At 40.1% G+C, this 23,404-nt stretch overlaps 1 protein-coding gene across 2 annotated transcripts in view; it reads left to right on the forward strand.

The window, feature by feature from the left end:
* Positions 1-11,669: 11,669 nt before the first annotated feature.
* Positions 11,670-23,404, forward strand: part of KPNA4 (karyopherin subunit alpha 4) — a 90,390-nt gene continuing 78,655 nt past the window's right edge. For both annotated transcript variants that reach the window (XM_060011206.1, XM_060011205.2), the window contains exon 1: positions 11,670-11,904. In XM_060011206.1, coding sequence (XP_059867189.1) covers positions 11,836-11,904 — 69 coding nt within the window. In that variant the 5' untranslated portion in view covers positions 11,670-11,835. The remainder of the gene's footprint in view (positions 11,905-23,404) is intronic.

The following is a 23,404-nucleotide window of genomic DNA, read 5'->3' on the forward strand; positions in this document are numbered from 1 at the left end:
TGAAATTTAAATAATGTCTATAGAGAGCAATATTGTATCAATTTTCCTGATTTAGATAATCACGCTGTGATTGTATAAAAGAATGAACACAAAACATTTGGGGAAAGAGGCATCATGCCTGCAACTTAGTCTTGAAGAGTTCAGAAAAAAGAGAGGATGTGAAAGCAAATGTGGTAAAATGTTAACATTTGGGGACTCTGGGTGAAGGGTATAGAGGAATTTTTTGTACTGTTCTCTTACAAGTTAGTGAAAGTCTGAAACTGTTTCAAAATAAAAAGGATTTTTAAAAGTTGGGGGGTTAAGGGCAGAAAGATAGTAAGATTAATGTTGGTAGGGGCACTTTGAGCATTTACAGTATCCCTGAATGTTGCATGTGGAAACAAAAACCTTATTTTAATAGAAAAGTTGGGGGCTTAGAATGCCTCAAATATCTTGACTAGGATTCCAGAACAAAGTCGCTCCCCAGAAGTATTCACTTTGATAGGTGCACCGATATTTGAGTCAGTAAACTGCCGTTCCATATTAGCTGAATCAGTGATATCCTAGTGAGCTAATAACTCAGGCTAAGGTCATTAGAAATAGCAGGCACTATCAGATTGGCAGAGATGAAGCTGAGTTATTACGCTCAGCTAGCGTGTGGAGCAACGATGGTGCTTGTAATCTGTTGTGGGATTTAGATTGGTATAATCTGGTATAATCTTTTTTAAGGAGCAATCGGGTAGTATGTATCACATTTTAAATGTTCATACCCTTTGACTCAGCAATTTTACTTCTAGAAATTTATCCTAAGGAAATAGTGGGGTAAGTGAACAAAGATGTATATTCAAGGATGTTCACTCTGTCACAGTAAAAAACAGGAGACCTTATGTGTCCATCAGTAGGAGATTAAATAAATAATGGTTTATCCATACAAGAAAACATTCTTCAGCCATCACAAAGTATGAGATAACTGACAAGGAGCAATATCTCTAATACATTAAATAAAAAGTAGGTTGCAGAATAGTATGTATAATATGATCCTATGTATATTTGCATTACTTATTTACATTTAAAGTAGAGATATTACATAGGCATTTATTTTTAAAGAGTGAAGAAACATATGCCAAAAAGCATATGGTAGGTAGAGCGTTAGAAGTGTATACATTGCATTATCCATGGCAGACTATGTAATTTGCAAGTCCCAGTGCAAAATGAAAAGGGGGAGCCTCTCAATAAAAAAAATTAAGAATTTCAAGATAGTGACAGCAATCATTAAGGCAAATGTGGGGCCCTTCTACGTGCAGAGCCCAATGTGACTATATAGGTCACATGTCCATGAAGCTGGCCCTACATATACACTGTACTATACACTTAGATATATACTGCACTATACTATACATTATACTACAAAGTATATGCTAAGATATACAATACACTAAGTGGTAGTGTATGGAAGGGTGGGTGGAAATATACATGTTGTCTATCCACCTCTTTGTTATTTTGGGTATTATAATAAGGGCAATACTTTGTGATAAGGGCAATTCAGAGTGTGTTTAAATTATTCCTAAAAGGAGCTAGCATGTTAAGGGTGCCAAGATTAACAATTTGCCAGTGTACCCTTTAGATCACTTTGCATGCCACAAGAGTGCCTCCAAGAGGACTGCCACAGATTCAATGAGGAGAGATGTGCATCTCTCAAGAGAAATGTCTGTGGCAAATTTGAATTACTTTTAAAGAGGTTCCACTTTAATGGCTATCAGGACAGATAAATGATGAGTGATCTTTTTCTTCTTGGCATGTGGCAAGTAGAAGGAAAAAAAGAACAAAAACTATAAACACGCATTTCCTATCTCTAGAAATTAAATAGCTCTTCTAGGCCGTCTGGGTATCCATAAATATTTTTCTACTGCTCTAATTGTTCTTTTTATTTTTGGCTGCATTGGGTATTCGTTGCTGTGTGCGGGCTTTCTCTAGCTGCAGCGAGCGGGGGCTACTCTTTGTTGCAGTGCACAGGCTTCTCCTTGTGGTGGCTTCTCTTGTGGAGCACAGGCTCTAGGCGCGCGTGCTTCAGTAGTTGCAGTACGTGGGCTCAGTAGTTGCGGTGCGCAGGCCCTAAGGCACGCAGGCTTCAGTAGTTGTGGCGGCGGTCTCAGTAGTTGTGGCGCTCAGGCTCAGTAGTGGCGCACGGGCTTAGTTGCTCCATGGCATGTGGGATCTTCCCAGACCGGGGATCGAACCCATGTCCCCTGCATTGGCAGGCAGATTCTTAACCACTGTGCCACCAGGGAAGTCCCTCTAATGGTTCTGTGATAGACTTGAATTAACCAAATAATGGTATTGCTAGTCATTAGTTGACTGTCTACAAGCTAAATGCTCCTCTGATACTTCTCTTTATAAGTAGAACTAAAAACCTGGGAAGTCTAATTTGGGATCAGCATGGTAGCTTATGTTCTGTCATGTAGAACATCAAGGTTTGATCAGGCAGATCCTAGGGATGTAGCCAAAAAGGCAAGAGGATAAGACATTCTAATATCTAACAGGCTTTAAATATGATGGTCTAACACTAACCAGGCCCTGATTCTCAATAGTTTTTATAGGGCCTAATGAGTGAGTGTTGGGATAAGCATGTAGGTGAAAGGACAAGGATTTCCAGGGTTCAACCAAGTGGGGAAGAGGTGAGAAAAACATTAAAAGATTTGTTAAAGATTTTATTTTGAAGTCCATCATAAGGTAACTAAGTCTAACTGACACACCAGGAGTTCCAGACCTTTGACTCTGTAGGCATCTGGAAAATTTGTTGAAACTATTAGAGAAGTTTTCCAAGAGACTTCAGGGTTTTGTATAAAATAGCGACAGAACTATAAATAGAAAGCTGATAAATCCTATGAGGTGTTATGTATTTCAAGGCTAATTTCTATGTCTTGAATGTGTTCAATCTTGTACTATTTTTAAATTCATTTTCTAGAATTATATGTGTATACATGGTACCATGTGTCACATCTAATTTATGCTCAGTAATAGGGAAAAACAACTAATAAATACATCAGAGTTCTACTTATATGTGATTCTCCAAGGCAGTCAATTGTTTTAGGGCATCAGTTCTGTCTTCATTAAAGTTATTAAAATCACTCGTATTCATGAGAATTAATTTTCACCCATCTGACTAGCACTACTATTCTCAAATTTCAAAAAAGGACCCATAATCCAGGTGTAAGACATTACTGAAGGTGGGAATCTATCATTTTCACAAATTAAAAAAAAAAAAGAGCTCCATTAATGCATCTGCCCTTTTTTGGTCTATAGATATTTAACTGCTTTGATCTTAAATATTACAATGACTTTTTCTTTTAAATGATATTATATACACACATGTGTTTGACATGAAGAAATTTCTAATGATATCCTCTGAAGACTGAATGGGTTATGATTTAAGAAACATCGAATTCCCCATTAATGAATGTGTTGCCCTTGATGAGAATGTTGAAGTGAGAATTCAAGCACAAAGTAGGTGGTTGAACTAGTTAACACGTGTGCTCTTTTCCAACTCTGAGACATCATGAATGTGAAACAATTCTTACAGGTCTTGAACAGGGCAGAAGATGGTCACAGGGAGATGGGAAAGGAGGCAAATAAGAGAGACACCATGAAGATATCCTATTAATTCTATACCATCTGTTCTTGATTGTACATGGAATGGCCGGAGAAAAGGATGAAGAATCAATAACACTTAATGTTTTCAGCTCAAGAAACTAAGTAGAGTAGCACCATTAAGAGAAATGAGAAAGGATTAAGAATTAACAAGTTTTCCTTTTTTCATTGTTTTGATTGTGAAGGAATCCCCTTGAACAGGGTGACTAAAAATAAAATTAACTCTGCATTTCTGTTTTGTTTGTTGGTATCAGAGACCGTTCTAGGAGACCAGTCAAGATGTGGCAGGAGAACCCATTCCTGACTGGACCTGCGAGGGTGTGGCCCCGAGGAGGCGGCTATAGAGGAAAACCTGGCAAACAGGCTAGAATTCAGGAGCCGAGGAAGAACAGTTAATGGAGACATGCTCTGCCTCTTTGCAGATTGACTCAAGAACTGGGACTGGCCTGAGCCTTCAAGGAGCTAGGCAAGTGGCAGAGGATATGAGATTTAACCTAACAACAAGGAACTCAGAATAGACTTTACAGGCTCAATGGAGCTAATCTTTTAGAAGAATGTCATCAATGGTATCTGAGAAAACTCAAGGGAAAAACTGGAGGCAGAAAGGGGACTCAGGAAAGTACTGCATCAATCTATTCAGAAAGTAACATGGAATTGGATATTACTGACCTGTAAATTCTATCCTTGAAACATTAATTATGTGGTACATTTTTCGAGTAAGAGTCATATAACCGTTATTTTATATGTGCAGTACTTTGAAAATTTACATGACATATTATCATCTATTACTGTGATGCTTAATTATACTTATTTAACTCTATCCTTACCTTAGGCTGAAACCACCTTAAATGGGATGGCAGGCCAGATCTAGTAGTTCTCAAAGTATGTTCCAGGAACCAGTACAAGCAGCATCAAGTGAGCACTTGTTAGAAATTCAAATCTTTAGATGCTATCCCAGACCTACTGAATCACAAACTCTGTGCATGGAGTCTACCAATTGGGGTTTTAAGTCTTGCAAGTGGTTCTAAAACACTCTAAGGTTTGACAACCACTTCTTCAGGCATTTCAGACTTAGACCTCTTTAGAGCCTGTTTAGGAAAAAAATACTCTTCTGTTTTCTGTCAACTCACAGCACTACTCTCACTTCAGATCACCAAATGTGTGATTTTTTTTTCCCACACCAAACAATTCTGCCACACCAGCTGGGTGACCTACATTTAAACTGAGTTCTGACACTACCTGGAGATAGTGTCAGATTCAACAGGTTAAAGTCTTGTGGGACTGAGCCCCACTCCCTGACATCAGTCACCAGTTGCAAGTTCAAGTTGTTACCTGTGCTTCTGACCTATAAGCAGTAAATTGGGGGCTCATATAACCCCATCCTGGGGCTTGATTAATTTGCTAGAGCAGCTCACACAACTCAAGAAAACAGTTTACTTACTGGATTGCCAGTTTATTATAAAAGAATATAACTCAGGAACAGCCAGGTGGAAGAGGTACATAGGGTTCAGTATGGGGAAAGGACTCAGCTTCCATGCCCTGTCTAGGCTCACTACCCTCTCAGCACCTCCATGTATTCACCAACATGGAAGCTCTTCAAACCAGTTGGTTTTGGGTTTTTATGGAGGCTTCATTAGCCACTGATTCAACCTCCAGTCCCTCTCCCCTCACCAGAGGTCCCTATCCTTAGGAGCTTTCCGAAAGTCATCATATTAACATAAACTCAGAGGTGGTTGAAAGGATACCTGTTTCATTCTGGAGCTATTTCAGAAGCTGAGAAGGAAAGGTATCCCTATAACCCTTATTGCTTAGGAAACTACAAAGGTTTTAGGAATTATGTGCCAAAACTGTGGAGGAAGACCAAATATATATTTTTTAAATCACAATACCATTGTGGTCTGGCAGAGATTTTTGTTAAAAACCAGCGAGGTGGGAATTCCCTGGTAATCCAGTGGTTAGGACTCTGTGCTTTGACTGCTGAGGGCCTGGGTTCAATCCGAGGCCAAAAAAAAAAAAAAAAAAACCAGGGAGGCAAAATGGTTTTTTTGTCTGTTCAGGCTGCTATAACAAAATGTCATAGACTGGGTAGCTTACTTATAAACAACAGAAATTTATTTCTCACAGTTCTGGAAGCTGGGAAGTCCAAGATCAAGGTGATGGCCAATTCAATGTCTAGTGAGAAGCTGCTAGTGAGAAGCTGCTTCCTCATAGACCATAGTCTTCTCACTGTAATCTCATTTGGCGGAAGGGATGAGAGAGCTCCCTGGGGCCTCTTTTATAGGGGAACTTAATCCCATTCATCATGACCTAATCACCCCCAAAGGCCCCACGTCCAAACACTATCACATTGGGGATGAGGTTTCAACATATGAATTTTGCGGGGACACAAACATTCAGTCCATAACAATGGCTAACTATAAATAGTGGGGGTTTGCAGCTGGTCAGGCCTGGAGTCAAACTGGGGCTCCAGTACTTGTTAGTTGTATAGGATCTTGAGCGAGTTGCTTAGCCTTTCTGAACCTCAGATTCCTCGCACAGAAAATAGAAACAATAATATCTACCTTGAGAGGTTACTATGAACTCTGAAGTCTATGTACCTAGATGGTAATCAGGAGTGCTGACTCTGGTGTCAGACCCAGTTCAAATGCCAGCTCTTCTATTGACTGTGTGATCTTGGGAAAATTACTAAACCTCTCTGTGTTTCAGATTTCTCATCTGTAAAGTGAGTAATAATATACTTTCTTCATAGGGTTGTTGTGAGGATTCAATGAGTCAATATTATCAATGGCTTAGAAGACTGCCTGTCCCATAATTGCTCAATAATTATGTTTATAATAATAGAAATACAAATAACAACACTGATAATAATAAAATACATCACATAGAATACCTAGACCTAGAATATGGTAGATATTAAATATTTGGTAGCAATTATTATTACTATTATTAAAAATTTTTTGGCTTCACTGCATGGCTTATGGAATCTTAGTTCCCCAACCTGGACCCTTGGCAGTGAAAGCGCCAAGTCCTAAACACTGGACCACCAGGGAATTCCCAGTAGCAATTATTATTGTTATCATTATAAAATTCTCAACAAGCATAGGGTTATAAGAGGCTCCAGTATATAGGCACCCCCTGATACTTTCATATAGTCTTTACATTCTAATGACTCCCGTCCCCTATGAATAAGCTCTATGGATTATATCAACATCAATTTTCTAGTTTTGATAGTGTACTATAGTTACTCAAGATGCTACCATGGGAGGAGATGGAGCTGAGTAAAGGATATATAGAACCTCCCTGTACATTTTTTATTTTTTTGGAAATGCCTGTGAATCTGTAATTATTAAAAAATAAAAAGTAAAGAAGAAAAAAAAAAAGATAGGGGTAGGGAGCTTGCCTGAAGTGAGATCTACTGGGGCAACAGGTTGGGCCCATTTCCTTATTTCTCAGCCCCTAGAATCCTAACATTCCTCTTTACCAGTTTGGGCTACTGGAAGCCATGGGAGACTGACTAGTGAGAGCTAGCCCAGGTTCCCATAACATTAGGTAAGATATGAATTTGCAGAATCTCTGCTACATGGAATTTTACACGTAAGGAACACTGTACTTTGTCACTTCCTCACCTAACACAGTTCCTGGTGCATGGTGGCAAAGACAAGAAAAGTGCTCCTCCCACCCAAAGTTGTAACTCCAAATATAGCATTTTCCTCATAGAACTATTGCCACATATTGTCACTAGGTTCTATGACATTCATATAAGTACTTTATAGATTAAATAAGCCCTTGTGGGTTAACTTGAACACCTACTCACTAGTCATGACCATGCTTTTATGCACACATTTCAAAGAACTAATCTTCAAGCAAACTTTTGAAATACCACCCATTTGTAAGTCACTATACTTACAAACTGGTGCTATTAATACAAAATTTTTAAATTGAAGAGGGATAGTGACTCTTCTCAATTCACTGATTTCAAGTTTCCAAATGGTGTTCTGCTTAGCACTGTCTCAAAGTTCCCACTCCCCGCACCCACCAAGTTCTAAACTTGTTAGACCAAGGAAAGTTTTTGTGTTCGTTTGTTTTGTTTTAAGGAATACTTACTAACATCTAGATCTGGGGAACTCTCTGTTTGAGAAACACTGCTCTAAGTCATATGATCAGTCTCCTTGGCTATTTGGTTTAAGTGGATCCTTCTGTGCTGTTTACTTTTTAAAAATTAAAATTGAAGAGTATACGTATCCTTTAATTTTTTCAATATTTAGGTCCAAATAAAAAGCAAGTGAAGGAGGCTTCCCTGGTGGCACAGTGGTTAAGAATTCATCTGCCAATGCAGGGGACACAGGTTTGTGCCCTGGTCCAGGAAGATCCCACATACCGTGGAGCAACTAAGCCTGTGCGCCACAACTACTGAGCCTGCGCTCTAGAGCCTGTGAGCCACAACTAGTGAGACTGTGAGCCACAACTACTAAAGCCCACATGCCACAACTACTGAGCCTGTGCTCTAGAGCCCGCGAGCCACAACTACTGAAGCCCATGCACCTAGAGCCCATGGTCCGTAACAAAGAGAGGCCACCGTAATGAGAAGCCCGCACACCGCAACGAAGGGTAGGCCCCGCTCGCCGCAACTAGAGAAAGCCCGCACACAGCAACAAAGACCCAACGCAGCCAAAAATAAATAAATAAATAAATTTTAAAAATTAAAAAAAAAAGCAAGTGAAAAAAGTTTTAGAAAATCTATGGATGTTTGCCTGGTGGCAATACAAATAGATATTTACCAATAATCAATGATTTGTACACATGAATTATGAGTATTTCTCCAATTAATTAGTCAAAACTAAGCTTAAAAAAAAAACTAAGTTAAAAGAAAAACTGGTGGCTCATCTCTCTCAGTCAGATTATTATCAACAGCTATGCTTTTAATCTCTTACCATTCCAAGACTTGAGTCAAAATAAGAAGTAATTTTTTCCAGGCTCCCCAAAAGTCTGAAAAATCCTGGCAATAAAGAGGAATAAATAAAGTCCTCCACTACCTGATCAGTTCTGTTTTCCTAAGAAAATAAAAGCATATTAACAAAGGTCCAATGTTTTTTTCTCTCTAAAAACAAACACAAAAATCCACTCAACTATAAAAAATAGAAATTACACTTTAGTTAAGATTTAACAACACATAAAACTTCTTCTTGTTTCAGTAGATACTGCCTAGAGTTTTGCTCAAGAAATCACTCATAATTCCCCAAACAGTAACACAAACTGTAAGATCCATATTCTAGATTAAAGAGGGGTTCCACAATCTTCAAGTTAATGTATGTACCATGAGAATACTCCAAACTGCTTAAATGAAATAATGTTCAATTATAATTATTTTTGAAATTACATTTGATCAACTAAAACCCTGTATAAAGCTTCACAAATCCTCTCACAAGTCTCTGCTGCAGAAATAAATTTCTTTATTCAGAAAGTGACTCTAAGAGAATTTCATGACACATTGAAAGCTAGTATCTCCATAATATTTTAGACTTTTCTTATACCAAAATAATAACAAGTCAGGATATTATGTACCTGCTGTTGAATATCCTGTTTAAAATAGGTCTCATGTATAATTCTTACAGTGTTTGGTTATAAATATATTTCATAACACACACAAAAAATCGTTAAATAGTCTGTGTTGAAATGGTATTGATGGCTGCATTACTATTTCCTTAGTTCAGCAAATTAAATTTCTGACACCTCCTAACTAAGAACTACCATATCTTGCCAATTAGATTGCCGATCTGCATTTAGATCTATTACCAACTCCCCGGAAAAAAAAATGTACTCCTTTTATATAAATTGTGTATCTTCTATCTGGAAAGAACTGGAGCTACAGACACTAAACATGTAAAGTGAGTGGCAATGGTTAATGATAATTTCAAATGAAAAATTTAGGCCAGCAAACAGACTACCTGAGCATTATAATTAAGGACAATTGTTCGTTTTAGAAAAGTGTGTCACGACTCCTTCTAAACATGTGTGTGTGTGTGTGTGGGGGGTTGCCCTGAAGCCTATGTCTGATCTACCCCCTGAACTTTAACCCTGGAGTGAGCATGATACCAAATTAAGAATTATTAGAAGGAACCCAGTGTAGATGAGAAGCTGTACTAACTCAGTCAACATTTTTAATCAAGAAGTGTTAGCTTGTCTTTTAACTTATGAAACATACACTCACAGCAGCTTAGATTCAGGTCCTGCCTTTGATAAGTCACTGAGTGCACACTACCATGCCAAGTACTAGGTGTCGGGTATATATAGGAAAAAAAAACAAATATGGCCCTTGACTTCAGAGAGCTTATTGTGTAGAGAGGGAGAGAGACCTTAGACAGACATTAAACAAGTATTAAAAACCGAAATTACAAGTTGTGGTTATTTCCGGTTTGTATTGCATCTCTCTTAGTGGATAACTGTTATCACACCCTTCTTTTAGGAGTACGATATTCTAAACTGAATTTTCTTATCCTAAACTCACTTTGAAGACATCAGTGCTACAGTGTGCAATGTTACTTCTAATTGAAGTGAGATTCTTTGGGGAATAAAGATTTATAATGAACATCATTTTAAACTTAGGATCGGCACTGAATTTACATTCAAGTGAAAGTTCAGTGTGAATTATTTCCAGGTACAGCTTCTGTTTGCCTAGGCAGCTCAAAGCATACAAAGTATTGAGGACTTTAAAGGTATTATACTCATTTTAAACGTTTTATCTCTGCACGTTCTACCCCAAACAATATACCGGTAAGGAAGTGGGAGGGACCAGGTGTAAAAGTTCCCAAAGTAGTTTGAATAAGGGTCTCTTCCCCCTAACTCGCCAAATTTAAACACACCCAAAGCTTCTAAACACCCCGCTTTCCTTCCGACTCCAGTTGCTCCTGCATATTTGAGGAGCTATTAGTTGGATTTAAATATATTTTTAAACCATTTCCTTCTCCCGCTTTCTAAAACATTTTAGTACGTCCTTTGTAGCTTGTGTTATTTCTGCCTCTGGTAATAACATTTCTGGTAGAGATGTGTATCTTCGGAACTCATTTCCTTTCTCAACAGAGTTACAATATTACATTTCCTATGCCAGGTGCCACGGTCCCCGCCTTCCATAAGTTAGTACTCTGTGGCCGAGGAGCTCCTTTAACTTTCTAAGACGAAATATCCAGGGGGTGGTATCGTCACAGGATCATCAGCGCTGCCCAAGTTCCCACCTGTTGCGAGACTTGGTTAGAGAGGATGAATCAGATTCGTCTAAAACGTCCTTTGCCTCTTCGACCCACTGTCCCTCCCGCTTTCCGCTGCGCCTCCCGAACGCACGTCACTCCTTCCAGTCCAAGCCCGGAAGCCGGGCCCCCAGAGAGCAGAGACCCCTGCCAGGGTAGGGAGCTCGGTTGAGAGGAGGCGGTTGTCCCGACCCGAGATGGAGCAGAGGCGCAGATCCCACTTCCTGTAAAGCCAGCGGAACTTGCAAAGAGTGCTCTGGAAGAGAAGGTTCACCGAAGAAGAAAAGAACGTACTTTAAGTGGGCTTCGACCCCGGACCCCAGACGTCTGGGGTGGGCCGCACATGAGCAAACCAACTCGTTCCCTGGCGTCTCCTTCCCCTTCCCCTTCCCGCCTCTAATTCTCTTTCGCTTCCTCTCCGTTGCTCCGGGGACACGTGGTCCCTCCCGGCTCTGCCCCCGCCGCGCCCCTCCCCTCCGGGGCCAGGCCCCGGCCCCGGCCCCGGCCCCTTCCTCCCAGCGTCGCCCGCTTTCTCTTTCCGTTCGCTCTTCCGCCCCCGCTCTCCATCGTTCTTTCTGATTGGTTGAACGCACCGGAGTCTGGTTGGCCAATCGGCGAGCTGGGCTGGCGGCGATGGGCGTGGCCGCGGCGCCGGGGCCCTCAGATCGAGGCTTCCTCCCCCTCGCAGCCGGCAGCACATTCCGCCGCCGTTGCCGCCGCCCGGCCCGGCAGTTGTCTTAGCGGGAGCTGCGGTCGCGCTGGGGTTAGGGCGGGGGGGGGGGGAGGGAAACGGGCGGGGAGACGAGGAGAAGGCCGCGGCGGAGGCAGGTGAGAGGAGGAAGGAAGCGACGCCGCGGCGGGCACAGCAGCTCAGGCGGCGGCCCGGTTCCTGGGAGTGTCGGTGCGGCGTGGTGGTTGGGGCGGATCCCGCGGGGCCCGGGCGGGGGAAGGAGTCACCGGCCCGGCCATGGCGGACAACGAGAAACTGGACAACCAACGGCTCAAGAATTTCAAGAACAAAGGCCGCGACTTGGAGGTAAACTCGGGGGCGCCGGAGGGGTGGGGGCTGTGGGCCTCGGGTCGATCTACGCCGGGACTCGGAGTGTGGGGAGTAGGGGCGGGAGCCGCCGCCGGGCCGCGGGGGAATGGCGCTGGGGGCCGGCCCGTCCGTGACGCCTGTGCTAACGCGCCGGGAAGTTTGTGTCGGGCCTGGTCCGCCTCCGCCGGGGAGCGAGGTGCCGGGGTACCGCCGGCGCGGCCTAGGCCTGCCCCGAGGAGCCGGCCCGGCTCGGGTGCGAGGGGCTGGGCCGCGCGGCGGGGAGGCCGGGCGCGGCGAGTGCGGAGGAGGCGTGTGTGTGCCGCGCTGCCAGGGCCGGGCTGCGGCCCCCATCCCGGTAGCGGCGGAGATTCCGGCTCTCGTTCCCCCACCGACGTCGGGCGCCGCGGGCAGGAGGGCGGTGGGAGGTGGAGGGGGGGACTAGCGTGTGGCGACCGAGTGAGTCTCGGAACTTCCTCAGTGAGGCCCGAGTCGTCTCCACTTAAAGGCATTTTCTTTGGTCTTCCCGACTCCCGCTTTACCCCTGCCTCCCCCCAGTATTCCAAACTACAGGAGTCAACTTCTCCGTTGAAAAAAAACACCCCCGGCGTGAGAGGCCATCCTGGTGATGCTAACAGTGCCTTCCAGCGGCCTGTGTTTTACTATGAATATAGCTGATTCAAGATGTGGCTCACGGTGTGCCCTCTTCCAGGCAAAGGATACCCCTTATTTCAGCTTGTTCACAAATCTCTTTACCCCCTCCTGAGAGACCACCAGCTGCGCTCTTACATATAGAGTCCAAAGGGTTATACAAAGCTGTCATCCTCTAGTCTGCAGTATCCTTTCCCTCCACCTGCCGGTGGTGGTGGTAGCGGGGGATGGGGTGGGCCGTGGAGTGGCACCATCACGTTTTATTATTTGAAAAGGGTGAAAAGCAACCTTCATTATCTTAAGTAACAGCTGCCCCTGAGGTTCTTAGGCTACATAAGGTGTGTGGGTTAAGCACACACCCACATCACAGATTTTTAATAGAAGACTTCTTCCCTTCAGGTTTAGGCGTCTAGGTAAATAGGGGTTTTTGTTTGTTTCTGTTTTCCATTCTGCATCTGAATCAGGAGGTTAGCTTTTAAGAGAAAGTGGTCAAGTAGTATTTTTTATGTTGTTTCTTTGTACTTTTTTATACTGAGATCTTCAAGTTCCCATCATCTGTTTCTGAACTTTGAGCATTTGCTTGACTGAGATAGTAACTGTCTTTTGGACTTTCCACAAAGCCATTTACTTTCCAAGGCAGTTAGTGCTGTCTTAGTGGGTTTCCTAGTTTGAGGGACTATTTCCTAGTTGAAGTGAAATTTCAGCATCTTTATTGAGATAATTCATATGCTATAGAAATTGCCATTTAAATGTAGAACTTACGACTTTCATTAAGTTTACCTAGTTGTGTAATGATGTGATTAAACATTTTTTTGACCAGTATTAATATTGAAAATGAGGGAAAAAATCACAAATTACAAAAGCTAAAAACATAAATACCACAAAGTTACAAACATCCAGAGAAATAGCAGTTAAATGCTTGACAGTCCTTCTGATGCTTTTCCCCTCTACATTTCTGGCTGCGCTTTTTTTTTTTTTTTTAACATCTTCGCTGAGATGTAATTCAGATACCATACAGTTCACCCATTTGAAGTGGCTTTTGGTGTTTTCACATAGTTGTGCAGCCATCAGCACAGTCAGTCTTAGGACATTTTCATCACCCCCAAAAGAAACCCAAACTCACTAGCAGTCACTCTTTGTCTTTTTAGATATGCCTATTCTGGATATTTCATATAAATGGAGTTATACAATATGTGATCTTTTGTGACTTGCTTCTTTTAGGTAGCATAATGTTTTCAAGGTTCATACACTCTGTAACTAGAATGTATTAGTGCTTCATTCGCTTTCATAGCTGAATATTCCAGTGTGTGGATATACTACATTTTGTTTATTCATTCATCATTTGATAGACTTTTGCATTGTTTCCACTTTTTAACTATTACGCATAATGCTGCTCTGAACATTCATCTACACATTTTTGTGTAGACCTGTGTTTTCATTTCTCTTTGCTTATACACCTAGGTGTGGAATTAGTGGGTCATATGGTAACTTTATTTATTTATTAAACATCTTTATTGGAGTATAATTGCTTTACAATGTTGTGTTAGTTTCTGCTGTATAACAAAGTGAATCGGCTATATGTATACATATATCCCCATATCCCCTCCCTCTTGCATCTCCCTCCCACCCTCCCTATCCCACCCCTCTAGGTCGTCACAAAACACATGGTAACTTTATGTGGAGTTGCCAAACTATTTTCAGGTGATCCTTATTTTTTGAACTGATGTTTCCCCTTACTGTGTATCTCTTATTATTTTAGTCAGAATAAGATTGTGTTGACTCTATATTAGAACAATATTATGATATGTGACTTTTTAAAAAATAATTATAAATACACATTAGGTAAAATTTTTTTGAGAAGTTCATTGTGCCTTATGGGCATCCTTGTGACTTTGATAACCCTGTGTGTGCATTAGGAATATGAATATTTTCACATTTCCACATAAGGAAATGGAATATGACTTTAAGGGAAAGTCATACTCTCTCCTCACTTGTGATCTATTCTGTCACATATGCCTGCAATGAGATAGAAATATCTTTTATTATCCTTAGAGAACACTAGAAGGCCTATTTTGTGTCTCTATTCATACATATATGCCTGTGTCCCTCAAAATACTAATTATGCCCATTTCCTCCTCCCTCAAAATATGGTTTCTGTATTGTGCTACAACAAATTCTAAGAAAATATTGCTTTTTGGTTGATCTTACAGTGACATGTTTCATTGGAAGGTCTTTGAAAAGAAGTATGGACCAGTGCTGTCCAGTGAAATTTTATTTAATCCGGTATATCCAAAATACCATTTCAACATGTAATCAGTGTAAAAAAATTTAATGAGATGTTTCATGTTCTTCTTTTCATACTAGTCTTCAAAATCTGGTCTGTCTTTTACACTTACAGTGTATCTCAATTTGGGCTAGCTACATTTCAGGTTCTTAATAGCTGCATATGGCTAGTGGCTACCTTATTGGATAGCATGGATATAGAGGATAGCATGAGATAATTAGAACATTTCTTGGTTTGATCTAACATTGTTTGATTCCAAATTATGATGAGTACAGAGTCTTAAGAGTTTAGTTTAATCTAATCTCTTAACTGTGTGTGACTTTGGGAGAATCAGTTAGTCTTAGGGTTCTTTTATCTGTAAAACTAGAGGTCCTTGACATCTGCTTCATGAGTGTTGTGAAGATTAATAGGTTAATGTTAGGAAGATGCCTGGCAATTCTCTGAGCATTTATCACCTTCAGCTTTTCTTAGGGGGAGGAAGGAGATTTAATAGGATTCAGTGGAACTGATTCTCTAACTCCCTTATTTGCAGTTGGCTCTTTGTTTTTTCTCTTTGTGCATATATAAGTTATGTTGAACTTAAAATTAATGGGAACATTTTTAATGTAGAGAGATGTAATTGCTCATTGAAGGGCAGTTTGGTCACAGGGAATTAGTGACCCTTGTAAAGTCAGAATTTCTAAGTGTTGGAATTGAAACTGATACCATAGCCTTCAGTCTGATAGTTATTCCTGTGTTAACATTCTACCATTCTGGCTCCTCCAAAATATGGTCATGCTAACTTCTTGAAAGATAAAAGCATTAAAGAAGTTATATGTCAGTATCCATTTAAAATAACTTGTAGGAACTGTCAGATGACATTCAGGGTGTGGTTCCTTTTGTGCAGTGTGGTAGAGGATCATCATTATTAGTTTGAGATAGTAACCATAGCTGGGTATGCACAGTGCAACACAGGAAATGGGTAGTGACCAAATTTCAAATTAAAAAAATGTGTCAGAATAAAGCAAATTAATCTCATCTAGCTTATGTTTTAAAAGTAGAGGGGAAATTCTCTCATAGACTTAATAATAAGCCTGCATAATTTTTATAGAAGTTCTGAGGTTATCCAGGATTGAATAGAGCATAAGTTATGTTAGAAAAATAATTAGATCTTATAAAAACACTACTTTAAGAAAAATACTTACCCTAAAAAATAAAAGAATACTAAAATGCTACATAATTGGAAACTTGTCATTGTCCACAGAGCATCAAATATGAAGTCAGCTTGAACTTCAGGAAAAAATAGTTGCTTGGTTGGCAAGAGTTTAATAAATTGATCAGCTGTTTTATTGTTTAGAAATGGCCTTGGTGATTTGTTAAACTGTACAGGGTGAAAGACATTGTTAAGCTATTAAGTCTTGTTAACTTTTAGAGACTGACCTCTCTCATCACAAATCTTGGAACATATTTACTATACTTAAAATAACCACTGTCTAATTTTTCATATAATAGTCCAAGCATGTGACAATATGAAATATCTGATAGAAATATAGGTGGGAATTAAATAATTGTTTTTGTGCTTCCTTTCAGCTTTCCTAGTTTATGAGGCAACCCATTTCAGAATTGCTTCATTGATAATTTTCTTAGAGATATCAAGATGTCATTTTTCATAGAGACTAGTATGTCACATGTGCATGTAACAAGATTGGGAAGAGTTGTAGGAGTGATTTAGCTTTGAAAGAATGAAACAACTTTAGGAAAAATGTGTAGGTAATTTTTAAACATTGATCTCTTATATCTGATAGTGGTTGTGGGTCCTTAAGATATTTTTAAATGTTTGCTGGAGCATCATTCATCTACTTGAGGCCTATGATGGTGAAATGAGAGCTTGTCAAGTCTAACCTTGAACAATGATTGTGGTACTCACTGGTTTAGTTTTGGAACAGAGCGGAAGTCTGATTAAAGGGAACTAACTTCTTGAGCATCTACTGTATTTGCTTTTAATTGTATTCTCATTTCTCTCAGTCATGTAAGTAGGAAGTATTATTATGTAAAGAAAAAAATTCTAGAGTTAAGTGACATAATAGCATAACATTCAAGGGAATGGTCTTAACTCAGGAATGTCAAAGTGAAGTCAATACTATTTGTACTGTACTATATTACCTCCCTTTAACTTCTCTCAGCCTTAATACAGATCTCAAAGTTGATTAAAAGGCTATATGTGAAAGCACCTAGCATAGTACATGGGGTATAATAGGCATTCAGTAAGTGTTGTTTCCTTTTTTTTTTTTTAAACCAGAGATCTTTTTGGAAATTGTGTTTTATTTGTGGACTTTAAACTAGAGAACACAATCTATTTACTTACTGTGCTTTCCATTTAGGTTTAATAAGACAGGGATGAGGGAGACTCCTTTCTTCCACAGATAAAATGAAAACAATCTTTATATTGGCACCTACTAAATAAGGATAATATATATGTGCTTGTTATGGTCTTAGTTCAGAAATTTTCAGAGCTTTGGGGCTCAAGACCCATTTATATGGTTAAAAATAAGGACCCTCAAAAAGCTTTATTTGGGGGACTTCCCTGGTGGCACAGTGGTTAAGAGTCCGCCTGCCAATGCAGGGGACACGGGTTCGAGCCCTGGTCCGGGAAGATCCCACATGCCACGGAGCAACAAAGCCCGTGCACCACAGCTACTGAGCCTGTGCTCTAGAGCCTGCGAGCCACAACTTCTGAGCCTGCGTGCCACAACTAATGAAGCCTGTGTGCCTAGAGCCCGTGCTCTGCAACAACAGAAGCCACCGCAGTGAGAAGTCCATGCACCACAACAAAGGGTAGCCCCTGCTGGCTGCAACTAGAGAAAGCCCACGTGCAGCAACGAAGACGCAGTGCATCCAAAAGTAAATAAATGTATTTAAAAAAATTTTTTTTAAAAAGCTTTATTTGGGAGTTTCTATTAATATCAATTTTTACCATTTTAGAAACTAAAAGTAAGAATTTTAAAAAATATTAACTCAAAAATAACACTAATAAAGCTGTTTTTTAAAAAAATTTATTTATTTATTTATTTATTTTTGGCTGCTTTGGGTCTTTGTTGCTGTGCGCGCGTGGCGAGTAGGGGCTACTCTTTGTTGTGGTGTGCGGGCTTCTCATTGCAGTGGCTTCTCGTTGCGGAGCATGGGCTCTAGGCACACAAGCTTCAGTAGTTGTGGCACATGGGCTCAGTAGTTGTGGCTCGCGAGCTCTAGAGCGCAGACTCAGTAGTTGTGGTGCACGGGCTTAATTGTAGCACGGCATGTGGGATCTTCCCGAATCAGGGCTCGAACTCATGTCCCCTGCCTTGGCAGGTGATTCTTAACCACTGCGTTACCAGGGAGGTCCCAAAGCTGTTTCATATAAACATAAATTTCTAACCGAAGATAACTTATTTTTCAAAACCCAAAAAATTTGGTGAGAAGAGTGGCCATGTTTAACATTTTTTTGAGTCTCTTTAATGTTTGGCTCAAGTAAAGATAGCTGAATTCTCATATCTGTTTCTTTTTTTTTTCTTTTTTAGATTTATTTCATTTACTTATTTTTTGGCTGCGTTGGGTCTTCTGTTGCTGTGTACGAGATTTCTCTAGTTCCCGCGAGCGGGGGCTACTCTTCATTGTAGTGCGAGGGCTTCTCATTGCGGTGGCTTCTTCTGTTGCGGAGCACAGGCTCCAGGCACACAGGCTTCAGTAGTTGTGACACACGGGCTTTGTTGCTACGCGGCATGTGGAATCTTCCCGGACCAGGGCTCGAACCTGTGTCCCCTGCATTGGCAGGCGGATTCTTAACCACTGTGCCACCAGGGAAGCCCCCTCATATCATATCTATTTCTGAATTCAATCTTTTGGTATGTTCTTTGGTTGAAGTATATGAGGAACATCCAATTTCACACAGTAGGCAGTTGGAAAAGGGAGGAACGTTTAATAGCCTTTTCAGATAATTAAGGAAATTATTCTTTGATATACCATATCATACCATATATACCAAAACTCCAGAAATAACACTTTCTTGAAAGTTAGTTGCATTGTGGAATCTGAAGCCATATTAGTAAACTTTTCTTACTTTGTTACATTAAAATTCATTGGTCTGCCTTGCACTTGGACATGGCTGATTTTGTAACATCATGTATTGGTCATTTGGAAAATATTAGTTCACTGAGTTGTGTAGATCTTCCGAATGCTGACACATTTATTTTACAATGAAAATTCACAATTATTAGCATTGCCACGTAGCTCATCAGAAAAATCTTAAATATTGGTAATCTGTCAAGCTCACAGTGGTAGATACAAGTTTTCCAAAATTCTTATCTTCACTTGAAAGCTCAAATTTTGTCATTAGCAAGAAATACTTTAAGTTGTTTTCCTTGAAGCCATAAGTTCACTTTGCTCATTTTTGTGAAAACATCTGCCAGACACTTTCTGAATAGCCATAATTTGTCTCTCAGTTGTTCTTTCAAGTAAAAGTGATGTTCCATGAAAAAAGTGGCTAGTTCAATTAGCAACTTAAACAGTCCCACAAATACTTTTTCCTGAAACAGTCATCCTGCTGCAGGAGGGGGTATGCTGTAGAAATGGTTTATGTGTAATCCCCATTTCATCACAAAATTTTAGAAAGAAAAGGCCTTTTTTTTTTTTTTTTTTTTTTGTGGTACGCAGGCCTCTCACTGCTGTGGCCTCTCCCGTTGTGGAGCACAGGCTCTGGATGCGCAGGCTCAGCGGCCATGGCTCACGGGCCCAGCCGCTCCGCGGCACGTGGGATCTTCCCGGACCCGGGGCACGAACCCGTGTCCCCTGCATTAGCAGGTGGACTCTCAACCACTGCGCCACCAGGGAAGCCCAAAAGGCCGGTTTTTAATAAAAGTAATTTTTTTATGTTTCATCAAGGACATTATTCTTTTTTTTTAACATTTTTTTCTCTTTTTAAAAAAATTATTTTGTTTATTTTTGGCTGCGTTGGGTCTTTGTTGCTGTGCATGGGCTTTCTCTAGTTGCAGTGAGCGGCAGCTACTTTTCGTTGCGGTGCGCGGGATTCTCATTGCAGTGACTTCTCTTGTTGTGGAGCACGGGCTCTAGGTGCACAAGCATCAGTAGTTGTGGCACGCGGGCTCTAGAGCACAGGCTCAATAGTTGTGGCGCACGGGCTTAGTTGCTTTGCGGGATGTGGGATCTTCCCGGACCAGGGCTTGAACCCGTGTCCCCTGCATTGGCAGGAGGATTCTTAACCACTACACCACCAGGGAAGCCCCTCATCAAGAACATTCTTCAGTGAACAGTCTTTTTTTCTTTTTAACTGAAACACAATGACTATTATTACAGCTTGGTGACATTGCCTTAATTCATGGTAAAGCACCAGCGGCTTTACCCATTGCAGTGCAGTACAGTGCAAATGTTAACATAATAAAAAAAAAATTAGTAGTAGTAATTTAAGAAAATAGTTTTGACCTTGTGGACCCTCTGAAAAGGTCTCAGTGTCCCCACAGGGGCCCACTGACCACACTTTGAGAATCACTGTCTGTGTTATTATTGTTGCTTCTGTTATAGGTGATTGTCACTTTTAATTAATAAAAGACTCTTGAAGGGCTTTACAGTATCACAGTTAAATAACATGGACTATGGAGTCACACCTGGATTTGAACCCTAGTTCCTCTATTTAATAGTTATGGAAGTTAACTTAATCTCTTTAAACTACTTAAATGCTTAATAGTGCATGGCATATAGTGCAGGTAGAGTGAATGGTGGCTGTTTTTATTTCTACCAACTTGCTTCATCATACATTACATCCAAATAACCCCCTGTGTTCCCTGTCAGATTAACATTTTGTTTGCAGTTCCTTTTGTACCACTGTGCACCGTAATTCACATCACATCACATGAATTGGAGAAGGCTTCTTTTTCCCTTCATTAGCACTCAAGTGAAAGCCTACTTTCTCCTGCATGCTTAACCAAATTGTCACAAAATTACCAGTTTCTGACTTCATTTCTCTAATCCTGTGTTGTAAGTAGGTTAGTAAATACTTTATGAAGATTTTGTAACCGTTGTCCTGTAAGACTGTAAATTTAACCAGAAAATAGCTCTGATTCACATTATTTGGTACACGTAATGAAAAGTGGTTTAAGGCCATAGACATTTACTGGTACTACAAGATTAGCTTGATTATTTACAATGCTAAACTGTTTTCTGTTACTGTTTATTTACTGTTAGGACAAAATTTGATTAGCTATCACTTTTATCCTAAATTTAATTTACATTGAACTTAATGTAAATTACATTTTCAATAATGGTGTATTTTGGCAAACCTGAAATTTCTTTAAATTTGTATTAACAAAAGTCAGAATCCTAAGATAATGTGGTGTTTCATAATTTGGTGATAGACATATTTTTAATATTAGAAAGCAAATTATGTTCTGTCTCAGTTTCTAGTTCTTTAAATGAAAGCTTTAGTTGCCCAGTATCTACTCATAATACTTGTTTCAGTTTTTACAGCATGTATGGTTCCTTAAAGTAAGTGTTATGTGAATTTAGTTACAGTAGTTGTATCCTGAAGGCCCTACAGCTAGTCTCTACCTGGTTGTATTAAATGACCCTAACCTTTTTGCCACCCATCCTGCCTATTCCCCTGTTCCTCTTTAGCCACTTTCAGCTGTTGCAGGTCCAGAAAAGAAAAAAGCAAAATAAAGTCTTAAGATTTTTGAATAATTGTTACATTACTCTTGGTTCTTTAGTAATTATGAAACCCAATATTTTCTGTCTTTGTTTAGAATAGTGGCTTTAAATACCATAAACTTTTTCCATAATGTTGATATTAAAAGTTAGGTCTGATAGCTTTAGGCTGAAAGAGCTGATTTTTTAATATTATACAGTTTTGTTTTGGGGAACAGAAACCCAGCTAAAATTAGTTAAAGCAAAGTGGGGGAATCTGGCTCTCATAACCCAGTAAGTTCATAGCTAAGACATAGCTCACATTATAAGAGTTCTAATGAAAGTCTAGGGAGGACTCTGATTGATCAAGATTTGATTGCATACTTACGCCTGAATTAATCACTGTGGGCAGAGGACTGTGGTTCTGTGATTGGCCAGCACAAAGTCATGTGCCGTAGGCCAGCTGTGTGTGTGTGGGGGTTGCTTTTGTTGGGGGAGGGTGTTGGTACCTCCACTTAAAACACAGGTTTCTCAGAAGAATGAGGGGTCTGTCTGTTAGAGTAAGAAGAACGGAAGAAAAAACCTGTTGAAGACAAAATTATAAAGCACTACCATCCAATACAGATGTAGAATGGTTTCTTATTTTGCCTTTGACTATTATGTAGAGGTGTTCACAGGTATAGCTACAGAATTGAGTTCATTGTTGATCAACTGTTTTCTCAAACGTCTTGTATCAGAGTCTTCACACTTTTTTCTCTTAATGTCTTGAATAAGTTTTCCCAATTCCCTTTTGTTCTCCAGCTTTAAAATGGTATTGTCTTTAAATTATGACAAAGCTTATTTAGGACCAATAAACAAATAAAATGTATGATCCAACAGCATTAGTCATTAAGCTGAAAACCATAATGAGATACCACTTCACACCTACTAGCATAGCTGTAAGCAAAAAGATAGACAATAACAGGTGTTGATGAGGATGTGGAGAAAGTGGAACCCTCATATATGGCTGATGAGAATGTAAAATGGTGCAGCCACTTTGGAATGCAGTTTGGCAGTTCCTTAAAAAGTTAAAGGGTTAATATGTGACCCAGCAGTTCCACTCCTAGGTATAAAACCCAAAAGAATTGAAAACAAGTGTCTGCACAAAAACTTGTACATGAATGTTCATAGTAGCATTATCTAAAATAGGCAAAACATGGAAACAACCCAAATGTCCATCAACTGATGAATTGATAAACAAAACCTGGATATGCATACAGTGGAATATTATTCTACCATAAAAAGGAATGAAGTACTGCTACATGCTACTACATGGATGAAGCTTGAAAAAATGCTAAGAAGCCAGTCACAAAAGTTCACATATTCTGTAATTACATTTATACGCAATGTCCAGGATAGGCAAATCCAAAGAGACAAAGTTGATTAGTGGTTGCCAAGGCCTTGGGACAAGGGGCACATGGGGACTGGCTGCTAATAGGTATAGGGCTTTTTGTGGTGAAGAATATGATCTGGAATTGGATGGTGGTGATTGATGTGCAACTTTGTGAATATACTAAAAATGACAGAATTTTACACTTTAAATGAGTGAATTGTATAGTATGTGAATTATATCTCACTAAAGTTGTAGCTTAATTAAGAGAAATAAGTAGGGCTTGTGGCAACTTTCTACTACCTAAGGGTCACAGGTGAACTCTTGGCAGCTCTTTTTCACTCACTTTTCATCTATCCTTCCCTGTATTGAATTCATTTGTTCAGCAAGTAATTACTCAGTTTCTGTGTCTGAGCTTCTGTTGTAAGCAGTGAGGCTAGAGCAGTGAATAACACAGGCTAAATTCCTATTCTCATCAGTTTTACATTCTAGAAGGTCAAGATTTCTCAGATCCCTGCTGTAAACTGACCCTGTGGTGATATTTA

Source organism: Delphinus delphis, chromosome 4, assembly GCF_949987515.2.
Source record: "Delphinus delphis chromosome 4, mDelDel1.2, whole genome shotgun sequence".
NCBI lineage: Eukaryota > Metazoa > Chordata > Mammalia > Artiodactyla > Delphinidae > Delphinus > Delphinus delphis.